The 15810-nt window shown below is 41.5% G+C and overlaps 1 protein-coding gene across 1 annotated transcript; it reads right to left on the bottom strand.

Annotated features, from left to right (window-relative positions):
* Positions 1-274: 274 nt before the first annotated feature.
* On the bottom strand, positions 275-8958 carry qdpra (quinoid dihydropteridine reductase a). Its single transcript, XM_028417013.1, has 7 exons — positions 8784-8958; positions 8595-8687; positions 7788-7884; positions 6861-7001; positions 4263-4371; positions 2704-2787; positions 275-1221 (listed from the first exon to the last, which is right to left on the bottom strand). Exons 1-7 carry the CDS (start codon positions 8865-8867, stop codon positions 1119-1121), a joined length of 711 nt encoding a protein of 236 aa, XP_028272814.1. The 5' UTR covers positions 8868-8958; the 3' UTR covers positions 275-1118.
* Positions 8959-15810: the final 6852 nt, after the last annotated feature.

Below are 15810 nucleotides of genomic sequence, written 5' to 3'. Positions count from 1 at the left end.
AGCACAACAACATTTGTGACTTACACTTTAAACATTAGGGGTGCTGGGAAGTATTACAATACATGTAACTGGGTTCCATACGAGTGAGTAAAATGAGTGGTAGTTGCAATTAAAAATTCAAATTGGAAGATGTAGAAGTACATTCAATCGGTATTTCCAGTACTCTAAGTTTGTGACATTCACTGACATTGACCAGATTTTAAAAGACAAACAAATCATATTCCAGCCTAAAGCAGCATGAAGAGTTTCTTTTCCATAAACTGATATCAGCACATTTCACTGAAAGCACTCGACTCATTAGCTTTATTGTGAATTTTGACACAGACAAACAAAAACCTACAACAGGAATCGTACAACTTTTTCATACCGGCAACACCAAGGGCACTTTGACTGGATGGCTACAAACAACAAATAAGGCTGTTCCACTTTAAAGTGAGTTTGTCTGTTTGAGAGAAGTCAGCGGCTTTCTTGGACTCTGAGTTTCCACAGTGGCAGAGAACAGTAGAAACACAAAACAAATCACTTCACACTGGACTGAGGAGGGTTGTGAGGCTGATAATGTGCTTTTTAAAAACATAGGAATATCTAGTTTTTGTTGTGATAACACCGTTTTGACATTGACATCAGACATGTTGAAGTGTATTGTCATTATGTTCTGATCTAGCAAAATTCACTGATGCATGGATTAAAATTAAATACTTGGTTTTTTTAATCTGTTTACTCACATATTCCTGGAGACAGTCTGATTGTGTTATACAGGGGGACAGGTGTAGTGATTAACAGCTAGATGGCGCTGTGAGGCTGCATGTGCAAAGAAAGCAGGCAGGACCCCCCCACCTCACCTCACCTCCAAAACAAACCCATCTGGCCGTCTCCTCTCCAGCGCTCCCCTATTTTATTCTGTTCCTCTCCATCCCCATCATCTCTCTTCTTCACCTCTACACCCTCCAGCCTCCTCATCACTCCTCCTCCCTTCAACCAGCCTCTATCTCTGTGCCTCTCCATCTCCTCATCTCTCCCCCCTCTCTCTCTGCTTCCATCCATCTTTATCTCTCTCCCAACCAACCCCCACCACCACCACCACCACCATCATCGTCTCCATTGCTCCACTCTGTCCTCTACTGTGCGGCCACAGCCTGGGTTTCGCCTCCGGAGGTCAGCAGCTGCATCAGGCTTCCTGATACTGGCCGGTTCACCCCAGTGGCCCAGTTGAAGAACGTTCTGCAGAAAAACCAAAGACAGACCCAGTGTTACTGAAGCTAAAACAGCACCCCTGCTTGATACATCTAACAGTACAGTAGTTAAAGCTGATGTAGTCTAATGAAACAGTGCAGCAATGTATGGTACATGTGCAGGAAAAATTAACACTTGCCGGAGCACTGTGGAGAAATATAATGAAACTACCACAAAAAGAAGCCTCAAAATGACAATAACTCTTACTATCCTTTCCAGACTCCCATCTGTAGCAACAGGAGAATGGGTAAGCATCAAGCACAAGTCTAGCATAGTATTTAAAGATTTGTTCCCACAATGACTCATCAACAGTGTAATAAAACGGATTTTTATTGCCTTGCTTAGTGCTGCCAGTGTCATTTATCAATAATGTTTGTAATATACCTGATGTGCAGGGTGTTTCTAATCAGCAGAGAATGCAGCCGAATACACTATAAACCTTTACTTTAATCATATGAAGATACATAAAGTCCTCTAAAGGTGAAGCATTAATGAAAATAAGCTCTCAAACAAGTATCATCATCCAGGTTTGATGAACAAACGTTGGTCAGAAAGGTAAGCAGAGGATAAAAACAGGGAGAAACATCTATTTCCGGCCACCCAGACTGTTTCTATTTGTGTCCTCAGACCCTCATCTGTTTCCTCAGGGATTATCAAAGTGGATCAAATCCCATCTAATCTCTAGCAACCAACTCAGAGATAAATACCGTAGAAATCAGCACTTGTTAAACACACGCAGGATTTACTGACACACACACACACAAAAAACACACTTTTGTTTAGGAATGTTGGACTTAACTGCATTCAGTGCAGATTTTTGGACCACTTAAAACACTGCAAAGGTTGTTGTAATACATACATACAGCAAATAAAAACATGGTGATCTTTTTGCTATCATTAAGTGATTTTTTATCATGCATATTTATGTATACAGCTCTACTTTACTTATTCATAGTTTATATATGAATGTTTACTTTTACATGCTCTCTTCAATTGCTTGTTTTCTTTACTGTGCACGACAAACGCTTTGAATCTTAATTATCATCATGATCACATATTTTCCTCTAACTTTAACATCATCTGATAGCTAAAAAATGTTTTCTGTGAACTCTGGCATCAAAAAGGGTAAATGTTGTGGATGATTATAGTGGTCTGTCCCCCCACAATCAAAGAGCATCTTGGACTGAACAATCAGAACGAACATTCTGCCCACACCTGCCTTAATAGGACAGAATGAGACACATCAGACACATAAAGATGTGTTTGAGCCTTGGTGGAGGGGGGGGGGGGGCTGTTATGTCGTCAGACTCAAAAGATCCAAGGGAAGATTTAATTTAAAGCAACAGGATAGTCTTTAGTATACCGAGCACATTTGGGACCCTAATTTGATGTTCAGTTGTTTCGTTATCATTTCTATTCATGGAGCATAAAATAAAAAAAGAGAAATCATATAAATCATTATTCACTTACTCTGCAATGTACTCCAGCGGCGTCCAGGAACTGAAATCTGCACTAGGCATGAACTTCCTGTTCATCGGCGTATCCAAGGTAACCCTGCCAAATGAGGCCAGATGACAATCAGGGTGAGCAGATGCATCTGAGCAGCGCTGGGCGGCCTCCAGCATCTTTACACATACACGGTATATCAACAGGCTGAGACATGAGGTAAATATTCTGTAATGTTTTTGTGGTAAACATGTTTATGTATACACTATATATATATACACACAAGCTTAATTTAATCATTATATGATTATAGAAGAAAATAAAAACAGGCTTTTTCACACTGAATCAAATGGCCGGTGGCCATCTTTCATGCGAGGCATGGAGGAGAAGATGCTAACTGAGGTGAAAGGTACAGGTACACAACAGTGTTCTAAAAACAACTGGATGTTTGGGCCATTTATCAGCACTGTCAGTGCAGCAGAGGGCAAGGAACCCAGATCACTGTGTGGGTACTCAGCTTTGTTGTATGCTGGGTTCTGATTGGTCGACACCAGCAGACGTGATATTTCTGTACAATAAATTGTTGCTTTGGATGTGCAAAGAATTCTTATGTTGTGTCACTAAACTGCAGGAAAAATACAATATTTTAATATATGTGGTTAAATTGATCAGAGTGCTTTGAGTAGTATAATGTACAGCATTAGTATGCGTTTTACATGGCGACCACAAAACCTCAGCATTTGCAGGGCTACATTCTATATGGTCTCCACCAGTGTTGGTAAACTATAGGATGGTGCAGCAGCAGCAGCAGCAGCATGGAGGGGTGGGGGTGCTGAGGCAGAAATGCAAGTCATGGGGCTAATGCTAAACAGATGTGACAGCATGCTGTAGAGGCAGTTCAGCCTCATGTTTGGAGGAGAAAACAGCCAAAGAGAGCGCAGCGGCAAAGATACACCCCCTAAACATACTATTCTAGCGTCTCATGATGACAGAGCAAAAAAAAAAAAAAAAAAAACTGCTATGAAATTCAATAAGCGACCGAGAGAAGAAGCAACAGTGTGCGTCACTGATCCAACACACATCATGTATGTGCATCTCCACTAAATGAAAAGGACAGTCTTTTACTCATGCTGCTTATTTTATATCTAACACAACAAAGAAGACGTGGCACAGATGATTTGACAGCATAGCGGCTTCTATCTGCTGTTCTTCCATCAGTTGTGTATTCTCTAACAGACAATCCACACCTACTGAGACCCTGTATGTTTGTCCTGCTGCTGGATATGGATTCTGGCAAGACATCTGTTTTCAGGCAGCACTGAGTAATACAATTATAGAAGAAAAAAAAACACACAGTATACAAGCAGCGAGCGAGCTCCCTCCATCCAGGGGGGGGGGAAACAAAAGCATCATTCTTTGTGATGAAGCATTGGTGCAGTTTACTGAAATCACATCCAAGTATATCAAACTATTTACAGTGTTACTTTTACTTTGTGTTAAAATGACACTATCCTCTGGACTGTTGCTTGTTCTGGGATAATTAAAGAGTGCGTTCTGCCCACATGTTTCACCTCAGTACTTACGGTAGAATAGCGACAGCGGCGGCTTCCTGCGGCATCCCACTGTTCTTTGCTGCAAGGCTCTGACACAGCTGGTGGACGGCAGCTTTGGCCATACCGTATCCGATCATGCCTTGGAGGACACAGATGGAAAACCACTTTAGCATCCTGGAGAAAACTCAGTTTGCAAAGTCAACACAGACCACAACAAATGCTTCACGCACAGTTGGCACAGGAGTGGACAATATTGATTTAGCAGAGAGAGAGGTCAAGTGGACAAGAATTCTGTGAATCTGTAGGAGCAACTTCATCTCAGTGCTTCACTCTGTGGCAGAAACCATGTTTATCAAGTGTTCCGACTATTGGTTTGGACACAGAAAGTGGTTTTTATAGTAACTTTGCATCCAGTCTTAGAGGAATGTTTTGGATGTTTATCATCTGGAAACAATAAGTGCTTCTCTCCAAGACATCTAAGCAGGCTTTCCAAAAGAATGCTAAGCATCTGTTCACCCCCTAAATTGTCTCATGACAGGCTTATAAAGCACTGACCAATAGGAACAAGGGGTGGTGACATGACTTTTCTTACAAGCTTTGGTTTCTATACAGAAGAAGAAGAAAAAAAATCAAATGAAACAATGAGTTCAAACATCATTTGTCACCTGGTCACACTGCAGGTTCAGTTATATCTGCATTTAAACCCAGTCTGCTCTGACAGATAAAGTTTAAAATGTATGGTCAGGTTAGTTTGATAAAAAGGTAGTTTAAAAGTTTTAGTTGGTGTTAGAGTGTGTTGCTCTTTCATTCTTTTCATTCAATGTTTTATCAGTTTCATTAGTTAAGTATGCAGAAGTTAGCATAAGCGCTACATAACTGATCGTTGCTGTTACGATCCAGGGAGGTAAAGTCTTGCTGTCGGTGCAACAGGAGCGAACCACTAAATTATATTTCAGTGTCTCAGACTGCTAACACCTCACACTGGACTCTCCTTGACCTCCGCTGCCCTGTTCAAAACACGATAGAGGAGCAAATCTTGGAGGATAACGTCAATTTATGAAAAAATAAAATCCCATGTCTAAGCAGAGAGACCTCCACTGACTTTAAAGCTCTACTTTAAATCCACAACAATTCTCAAACAGAGCCTTCATATCAAAATTTTGCATTTTGTTTTTTTCTTAGATTTGACACATTGTTGATGTTATCCTGTTCATTTAGGTTTGTTATTATTATACATGTTCCCACTCCTGCTGGTAGTTTACAGCATTTAACAGCTTATCAGTGCACTAAACTGTAATTTAAAAACAACAAAGTCAAAGTCAATACAATTACTCATGCTAAGCTACCTTCCTGAGTCCTCTGCCTAGATGATCTGGATTTGGTTGATGCTCATTAACTCTCCACTCTGACTGTTTAATGAAAGCACCTGAAGAACAGGAGGAACGGCACTGTTTGTTATATTTCTTAACATTTGGCTCTTGAAATCACCCCAGATTTAATTAGAGCTCAAAGAAACCGAATTTTAAAAACTAGATTGCATTGTTAACAGTTTTTTCAGCGTTTCAGTGTCTGGTCGTATTGTGTGTGAGTGTGTGTGTGTGAACCACAACTGCTGAGTCATTCTCTTCCTAAGCCAGGGGCCAATGAGCTTCCCGGCTCTGTGTGGACTGCTGAGCCAGGGCTTTGTGCTGCTGTAGAGTTGGATCTCAGCCCATCACATGGCTGGCTTAGGTACAGGGAGGTCTGCACATCACATGGCTCGCCACCAAGGCTGATGATTTGGACCAGTGTTAAATGGTAATAAGGCTGCAACTAACTAATCATAACAAATGATGCAGAGAGAATAAATCAATCATTTAATGTCTGAAAACAGTTTAAGGGGGCATGTTTCATTTATCGGTGTAAAAGTCAATATTTAACTTGTACAAAGCTAAAAACCAACTGATGATTTACAGTATTTGTTTAGTTTTTTGGCTTACAGCTGTAGAGGGCTCCGTATATTCTGGATTATCTCACATGTGCCCCCAAGGGAACAGGAACCTTTGTGGGACCTATAGACCTTCTCATAGCAAAAATAAAGGAGAATCAATATGGCTACCACGAACTCTTTCAGACAAAGAGACATAAATGGACCAGGCGGACCGATGTTTAATACTAACATAACTAAATTTAGTTTATGTTTTGTCTTCTTATTTATCTACTTTAATGAACTGAGTTCTTTTAAATTAACATCGTGGTATCTTGAGATCAGAGTGAGCAGGTCAGCTATTGAGTCAATAGCTTTAAAAAAAAACACAGCCTGGCCCCTGATGGACTCGGAGGTCATTTTGGGCATCAAACTAATCAACTGTCTGTTGTGAAACAGACTCTATATCCACCGAGCATCACCGCAGCCGCAGAGCTCATCAGCTATTCTCCCGTTTTCTCGCTTTTGTTTCTCGGATCCATTTTATCGACACATCTTCCCTCCTCACGGTTACTGGCTGAGTGAGATTCCCCATGCCTCTGATCAGTATGTCAATTCCCCGGTCAAAGCTTGTAACTCCTGCGTGACTTACAAGTTGACCAGGTCATCGGGTCATTTGTATCATGAAACGGCAAAAAAAAACAAAAATCAGCGCGTCTCACCTGCGGTGCCTGACTGGGCTGCTTTAGCCCCAGCCAAGGTTAAAAGCCCCCCTGACTTCAGGTGCTGAGCGGCGAGGTGGCTAGAGATGGTGGAGGTCCACACGCTCTGTTTCCACATCAAATCCGCATTTTTATACAAGTCTGAAAGAGATCATGAAAGTGGTGATACTTCACCATTTAGTGAGAGAGCATGCGTATTTTACAGATGCAGAAAATCTGGGACGGAAATATCAAGACCCACCAAGAAAACACATAATATTTATTAAATCTGCACAGAACCAATTCAACATTTCACAGAGACTAGAGTCTTTTAGACTTAGCCGGCTGGTTCAAAGCTGTTTAGTGCCAGGAAACAAATACATGCATCACTCCAGCATAATGTGTCAAATTATTGTTATTATTACATCATTGAATGCACTTCAATCTGAGCCAGGCTCGCTGTTTTCCTCCTGTTTCCTGTCTTTATGCTAACCACCTTGTTTTTTTTTTTTTTTGCCATGCAGATCTCAGAGCGGTTCCTCCCTCAGCTCTCAACTGAAAGTAAACATGCATTTTACCTAAAGCTGTTCTTTTTAATGGCTCTGGAGTGTGCAGGATTTACAGCAATGCTTATTAACTGTAGAGTCTGCATCTATTCTGGCAGGTTTTTTTTTTTACTGGCAGGTAGTTTTGAACGCCAGCTGTGAATAAATGCAATAAACTAACTGGCAGGATAATGATTTGGCCATTGAACTGGATTTTTCACAACACGGAGCTGCAGGATTTTAACAGAATTTCACATATAAAATGCAGCTTAGATTTATCCAGGCAACAAATATAATTCATACAATAAAAACATTTATTCTTCAAATGCAGGAATGACCTGAGAACAAAATAACAACGGCTGTTGATTAACATTAAAACAAATAAAACGAGCTGAACTCTGACCTTTGGAACTGCAGTTTCCTCCCGCCCATCCACCTGCCACACACAAGATGGCATCCACTTTCTGTTCCCCTAGCAACTGGGCCACATCTGCCGTCACCTGCAAGCAAAGAGATAGCTGCTAATGCTTTTTCATAAAGCCACAGGGCTCACACACACACACACACACACTGAAAGCCATTTAAATGTCAACCATTCAGATATCAGCCTGCACACCAGCAGGAAATTATTAGTGAACGTCAACAAACAAAACCAGGATATTATGGAGACCATGGACAGAAGACATTTTTAATAATATTTTTTTTTAAAAAAATGGCGATAAAAATCTACCACAGACGGGTACGACGCCACAGATTTTTGTATAAGTTCATAATAATAATTTTTATTTATTACAAACTCTGCGTGCTGATTGGACAACGCAACATCTTCTAAAAGATAAAGGAAATTCTCACAATGCTATTGTATTATATTATAATATTTGCGGAAAAAGGAGGTCACACCTCCAAATTTAAACGTTCATATTAAACACATATATTGCGACAGCGACATTATCAAATTTCAGTATTTTGCAAATGTAGCCGACTTTCCGAACGTCACCTGAACGCAGCATTAGCAAACACGTTTTCTAGCAAAGCAAATCTCGACAATTTAAATAAACAACAACAACAACAACAACAACAACAATAATAATAAACATGCTTGCTCAATTAAAAACAGACTAGCTGTTGGTGCTATCTTCACTGCTCTCTGTTAACTCCGTTAGTTTGACATTCGAATGAAACAGCGCTCGGTTTGACACCTGCTGCTCACCTGTCCTGCCTGCTCCGTGAAGGATTCACTCATCTTCACAATCACGTTTTCATTCGCCTCCTCATTTGCAGCCATATCGATGCTGGCGACCCACTGTTGACACACAAACACAGTTAGCTTAACAAGTTAGCAGCAGCAGCAGCAGCGCACGGTTAGCTGTATGCTAGCGTTAGCCGCGTTTTCGCTCACCCATCCTTTGGATTTGAAGTATTGGACACACTTTGAGCCCAGAGCGCCTTTTCCTCCGTAAACTATCACTCGGTTTGAAGCCATGTTTGAGCTCCGGTTAACTGTCAGCAAGTGAGTGAGCGCCACTGAGCTGCAGGAGCTCTAACACATGAGAGGAGGAGGAGGAGGAGGAGGAAGAGGGGGCGTGTCTCTGCTTGTGCAACAAGTTGGTGGAACAAATGCTGCATTCAAAGACTGTGGGATAACTCACATGCAACCGTTTCACAAGGCAAAATAAGCAATTTAACAACAAAAAATAAATAAATAAATAAAAAGAAGAAAAAGCCATTGGCTCCATTAGACTGTTGAGTCTCTGTAGTTCTAAGTGATCGGCTTTATCACGTGATGAGCAGCTTTTGTCCTGTTGATGGAAATGTTCTCTCCCCAGGATCACATGTGCTGCTTGCTGACAAGCATGGCAGGCAACCACCCCCCGGGGCCCCCAGGCCAGTCAGGGGCCACCCTGCAGCCTCACCTGACTCCACTCACTGGAGCTGTTGCTGACATTGTGCATTTCTAATGACAATAAAAGGAAAATGAGGAACATTTTTGTTGGTGTCAGATTATTTATAACACACTACGGTGGTGGACACCAAAGGGCCATCTAGAGCAGCCTCTGCCCAGGATGACAATTCTACAGTGGCCCTAAAGGTCAAAACACAAAGACGTTTCATGGAAAGGGTAGGGACAACACGTCTTATTTCAGGGCTGTTAGTAGACATGCTGATTGTGCTGAAAAAAGTGGATGTTCATGGCATAAGATAGCAGGACTGGATCAGAGTTAGAGATATATTTACACATGTATGTGGTTCACAGCACCAATGATGCCATCAGCACTGTCAAAATGGCAGCCACTGGACTGGCTCTTCACCTTGGTGTTTGGTAGGGCCTTGGTAGGTCATCAGGTTCCCTAAGTGTCATGCAACAAATCTGCATCTGACTTTTAATACCAGCAACAGAAAACATATCTGTGAGACCACTCTGCTGCTGCTGCTGCTGCTGCAGGTCATCAAAGACAAAGCACATGCGTACTGGCTGACCCTCACATGTCCATTCACATCCACATCACATGGCTACAAATCACAGGACCACATACTGAAGTCTGATTCAGAAAATGGATTGACAACCAGATTTGTGTGTCCACACAATGACCTGAATATAAAGTCACTTCAGAATCATACACCAGTCTGAACGTTTCCCAGCCTTGCTCATTTTCTCTCATAGCTGCACAGTAGGCTCCTGTAATAGTGTGACCATTTCCAGGTAGTCCCCATTGCATCCCAGAAAACAGAGACCAGCACCTTGATGCTCGTCTGCCTTGTCAGTCAGAGACGCCGGCTGTTTTATCCATGGTCACAAATGCTCTCAGGATCTGCCTCAAAAATGACAAACTTGTTCTGTACCAACAAGTTTCAGGACACAGCGAGTTGATGCTGTGGTCATCTTATTATGGATAACTACATGGGTGCAGTCCTATTAGACACCCAGCTGTGTAGGGTTACATATATTGTGCAGGGTTTCAGATGCTGCCTCAAAAACCATGTAGCTAACACAGACTATTTCCTTTGATATGATATTAAAAAAAAACATTTAACTGTATGCTTAATACATGTTTAGCTTTCATACAGTGAGCACTAGGTGATGCTGTTAGACTGTGCTGCTGCTGATGACACAGCAGTGAGCTACGGCTTCCCATTATGTTTGCTGCTGTGCTATCTGTGCTGTGCCAAGCAGCATGCGAAAAGACATCCCAGGCTCTCATGAATAAAACAAGCGAGATGGCCTTGGCTCCCCTGTCACTGTAGTGCAGGCCCCGATCTGTCACACTCACCTGGATATGACACACACTTCTGCTACCGGGAATAAATGCTTGGTTTGTGTAGTCTGACGTTCACATATATACACACACGTGCACGGAAAGGAAGTGTAAGAAAGACAAATACACACTTGTTTTTTTCCAGTGTTGTAAACAAAAGTATTATGCCATCCTTCCTTGCCTGTCTTCCTATCTTTCTGGTGAAAATGTATGAAAAACACACATACACACACATTTACTTCAGAGTGTGAGATGAGGAGGAGCTGTTTGGGTTGATGGGAGTCAGTGAGGCTGACCGAGCTCGCTTCTCCTGGAGAGCAGGGTGACGCACCGGGGAAACATATAATAATTATGCACCGCTGTCTAGATTCAGACCTGAAAGAGAAACCCAGCAGGTTCCTGACATTCAGCAAACACAAAATTAGACAGTGCACCGCAGAGATCTGTGCAGGGTCGACTCTCTGTCAGCAGGCCGGCCGCTTATGGTGTGAAGCGCACTCAGTAATAAATACAGTAGTGATGTTTGTTGTGTGGAGTAATCTGATTACAGTGAAGGACAAGAACCTGTAAAAATCAGTAGATAAATGTGTAACTAGCGTGTTAAAAGCGTCACCAAGAAAACTTTTTCCAGCAAGCATAAGTTTTTTTATCGTCAACTTGAAGTTGAACACAAATAGTACACGTTTATTTTTATCTATGCAGCATAACAATGGCAGTCTGTCAGTGACATTTTATTTTAACAAGTGCAGCATCTGTTCAAACTGTGCATGTTTGCAACAGGCCGACTGTGGGCTAAATATGACAAATGAACCACTGAGGAGCCAACACAGCCAACATCCTGGGCAGGTGGTCAGTTCATCAAAGGGCAAAAGGAGACACGACCACATCCACTCCCTCATTTATGCCCGTTTTTAATCAGTAGTTACACAAACATGCGTTTCTTTGGACTGTGCAGTAAGACAGACCCAGAAACATAAGTACCACGGTTCCAGAACCACCTGAGCTTGGTTCTAAAAAAGTCAATCCACATAGACCTCCATAAGACAGTCACACTCAACTGCTTTGTCCATATCTGCTTTAAGTGAATCAGACTCAGATGTTGCCAATACGGAGGTGCTTTGTTTGCAGTTTACCTAAACTCTAGAAGAGGTCTATTGTCTGTGGCTCCAAATATGTCAGGTCTGACCGTGGGGCTGATGTTTAAGCAGACAAAGAGGAACACAGGGAGGATTTATGGTGTTTGACATCAAAACTACTTGGTTTGGCTCAGAAAGAGATCATGACTTGGATTAAAACATTTAAGTATATACACACTGCCACAAGAGGGCGCTATATGCATACGGAACTGCTTTTAAAAACTGTGTAGACATTTTTTAGCTTGTTCTCAGATATCAGTAATACAACATAATTGCAAACATTCAACATGACATTATTCAGAGGTTTGTTACTAAAGAATGAGAATGCACCAAAGTCTCAGTGTTTCCCTGTGTTCCTTTTTTGAATATTTGTGTTTAATGATATGTGTTGTTCATCTCCCCTGCCTGCAGGGGGTGCAGGTGTTGTGTTCTGTTTTTAAGGTGCAGAGGTGTCAGTTTCTTGGGAGCTGGAAAAGAGGGGAGTCAACCTGTCATACTCAGGTTACCCCCTTGGCCTGGCCATAGTATTCTGCATGTTGTTGCAGATGTTCCTAAAGGTTTTTTTTTAAATCTTTACTGCCCATTAAAAGTCACAAACAACAACCGTGTGGAGGTTGTTCTCCATTTGATCTCTTCTAAAACTGTAAATCCAACATTAACCGTGCTTTCTTAGACATAAATTCAGTTCGATTCCTCCACTTAAAACAAAGTAAATCCACAGTTTAACCTTTCACAAACCGTCGTCACAGAGGCTCCAGCTTTTCAACAATTTTACTCCATTTACATATTTATTTTTTTGGGAATGATTTCACTTTCAGTTCCAGGATTATTCCACTCCAGTGGTTTGTTTTAACCTTCCTCACCCCCCCACCCCCCCCCCACCCCACATAATGAGTGCCCCTTCATGTCACCGTGATAAGTGATAAGGTGTGGGTGTGTGGTGTTTTGTTGGATGAAATAAAATTTGTTTTTGAAATGACCCATGAAAATACAGAAGCACAGTTCAATTTATAAGCTGCTGTTACCTCTCCTAACACTATTCTCTGCCTGTTTGCGCACACAGCCGCCTTCAGAGAGGATTTATACTGTATATAAATTCTGTAGCTTTGCATAAAGCCATTACTCATGCATTTTAATGCATATATTACTTGCTGAACTACTCTGACTGTATCCAGTACAGGCATGGCATGTTTGCTAAACTTAGATAGCAAGCTCAGAGGAAAGGTCAGGTTATCATTTGTTAGAGTGAAGCACAGATTGTCTGGTGCAGGTTAAATGGTAGATGTTCTGCAGAGTGATGCAAAGATAGATGAACAAAAGAAATGTACCATTAATTCTCTAGATACAGAGAAATGGATTTTCACCCCCTCAGATGTATCAGCAGTGGTGGAAAGTAACTAAGTATTTGTACTTCGTTACTGTACTTAAGTACATTTTTTATGAATTTATACTGTACTTAAAAATATACTTTATACTTTTACTTCATTACATTTTGCAGCTGTTACCTGTACTTTCTACTCCACTACAGTTCTACAGTGTCTGTAGTTCCTTGTTCCATGTGATGAACACAGTGCTGGACTGATGTGAGGTCAGACTCTGCATGGAGGTGGTGTCACGCTCCCAGCTGTGTTTCTATAATGAGCCTCAGTCATGATGCTGGTGCTCTGGCTCAGTGAGCTAACTAGTTAGCTGCTGTCTGCTAACACAGGTCCATCCATTAATGTCTGATTAACATGAATCATAACATGAATCTACAGCAGGAACACTGACACAGTAAACATGCTGAATGCCTGTTATCAGCAGCCTCTCTGTTCACTTGATGCCCACAGCCTGCCTCATGACACACAGACCCGTCCATAGCTGCTTCTGGACTGAACATGTACATTAACTACACATGGTCCATTTTCATTTAAGATGATTTCTTTGATAATTTTAACCAGTTCAGATCCTTTGCAATGGAAATCAATCATATATATTTGGTGTGTGAGTACTTTTACTTTGAATACTTTAAGTACATTTAAAAGTACTTAAGACTTTTACTTAAGTAGGATTGGTGATGTAGCACTTCTACTTTTACTTGAGTATATATTTTGCTGGGTAATTGTACTTTTCAATTACCAGTATTATATATACAGTATTTTACATTTGATTTGTTAATGTGTATGTTCAGCGTGCAGCTGTAACATGCTCAGATGTTCTGCCTGTCCTTCAGTGTGTAACAGGTGTTCAGTTCCAGGGTAAGCTTCTTTCAGAAAAGATGTTTTGACGTGTCACAGAAAGGCACAGCTGCAGCGGATAGACTTACAGTGTTGTGCGTGCTGGCTCAGCTTCACCATCATGGCCTGAGTCATAGTTTATGTTATTATTATTGGGAACACCTGTGCTCTTCTTATTGTAAGACACAGGTGTGTCAGATCAATATTTAACGACTTAAGCTTAAAAACTGTGTAGCGCTGCCAAGAAGAGTCTTGTAATGATCTGCTGCCTCTGGAGCTCACATCCTTAGAGTTCTTATGATGGTTGTGTAGCACCCTCTCTAACACACCACTAAAAAATCTCCTGCAATCTGTCTCATTCATCAGTGCTGATCACTCAGAGTAACTCTGCATTGATTTACACAAATCTTCCGTACCTCTGCGCAGACAAGAATGCACCCCACATTGGTTAGTATTTCTATTTCTGTCCATCCACCTTTGTGTCTCTCACCTCTGTAGCTACAGCTTCTCTCTGTCTGATCAGTCTACAGTAATAATAAATGCCCCCGGTTGCTCAATAAATTAATAAATAGAGCAGAAATTTAACAATAAACAACAAACGTCTACTCTGAATAAAACACACTGTAATGTGCTGAAACACTTTTTCCCCCTCTACAAACTAAAATCAGCTTGCTGCAGTCCTCTTTGCCACTGACACATGTTGTAGAGAGTGTTTTGGTCTCTGGCTGTGGCAGCCAGCACCATCCAGCCAAAGTGTTTGGACCGGGTCCCCTGATCTTGACAGGGGACACAGTTGCATCCCCTCCCCGAGGTCTCTCTCTCTCTCTCATAGACTTTGATGCTTTTTAGAGAGAAATCAACAGCAGCTTTTTCATTCATCCAGAGCTGTGTCAAGCACCACTTTGTTGCCATTTGAATTCTGCGGCAGTCTCCAAATAGACACTTGGAGAGTTTCAGCCTGGTGCGAATTTGTTGATTGCAAGGCTTTATGACTTGTAAATGTGCTGGATAGCTGAGCGGCTTGGAGTGGTTTCTTAATAGGAGCTAATCATAGCAGGGAGCATCAGGGGAGGAAAAGCAACATATAACAAGGCAATCAATACTAGGATGGATTAACAAACAAAAAACCTTCTGGACATGTGAGAATTCAGGCCCCTGTGCCAAAATCTCATTATGACGACCGCTGGTACTAACAAAGCAACATGAACCATAAATGACAACAAAATTAATTAAATTAAATTAAAATGTCAATAAGCATTAAGAGAAGCCCGAGGCTACAAAGACACAAACAGGACACGTATTAACCATTACTGTATACACCAACAGCAGCAAACTGACCCCAAAGGATGCAAGGTCATCAAAAAGAGAAGCCCGTGTGCTACCAAGAGACTGAAAACTACCACACAACACACAGACTGGCTGTAAAGGGGTGTAAATTATGAATATATGATGTTAAATGACAACATAGAGACACAAGACAACCATAACAAGATGCAAACTGACCACAAAGAGATGCAACGTTCCTTCAGAGAAATAGTTATACCAACAAAATAGGACACATAAAGACAGACGAGCACGAATAGCTGTCACAGTGGCTACAAAGGGACACATACAGCCCGGAAAGCCATCCTAACCCTTTTCCTATCAATATCAAACTAGCAAGCAGCAGAGTAGGTGCACCAAATATTTTTGAACAAGGCAAACGGCAAGTTATGGCATAGAACCCTCCCTATTTTAGATGAACTCCCTCTGTCAAGGGGAGGGATCCATTTCACAAAGAGACACGTAACCTGCATGAAAACAGCACTATATATTTACAG

The sequence above is a fragment of the Parambassis ranga genome, chromosome 10 (genome assembly GCF_900634625.1).
Source record: "Parambassis ranga chromosome 10, fParRan2.1, whole genome shotgun sequence".
In the NCBI taxonomy this organism is placed as follows: domain Eukaryota; kingdom Metazoa; phylum Chordata; class Actinopteri; family Ambassidae; genus Parambassis; species Parambassis ranga.
This window is presented reverse-complemented; position numbering and strand designations above follow the sequence as displayed.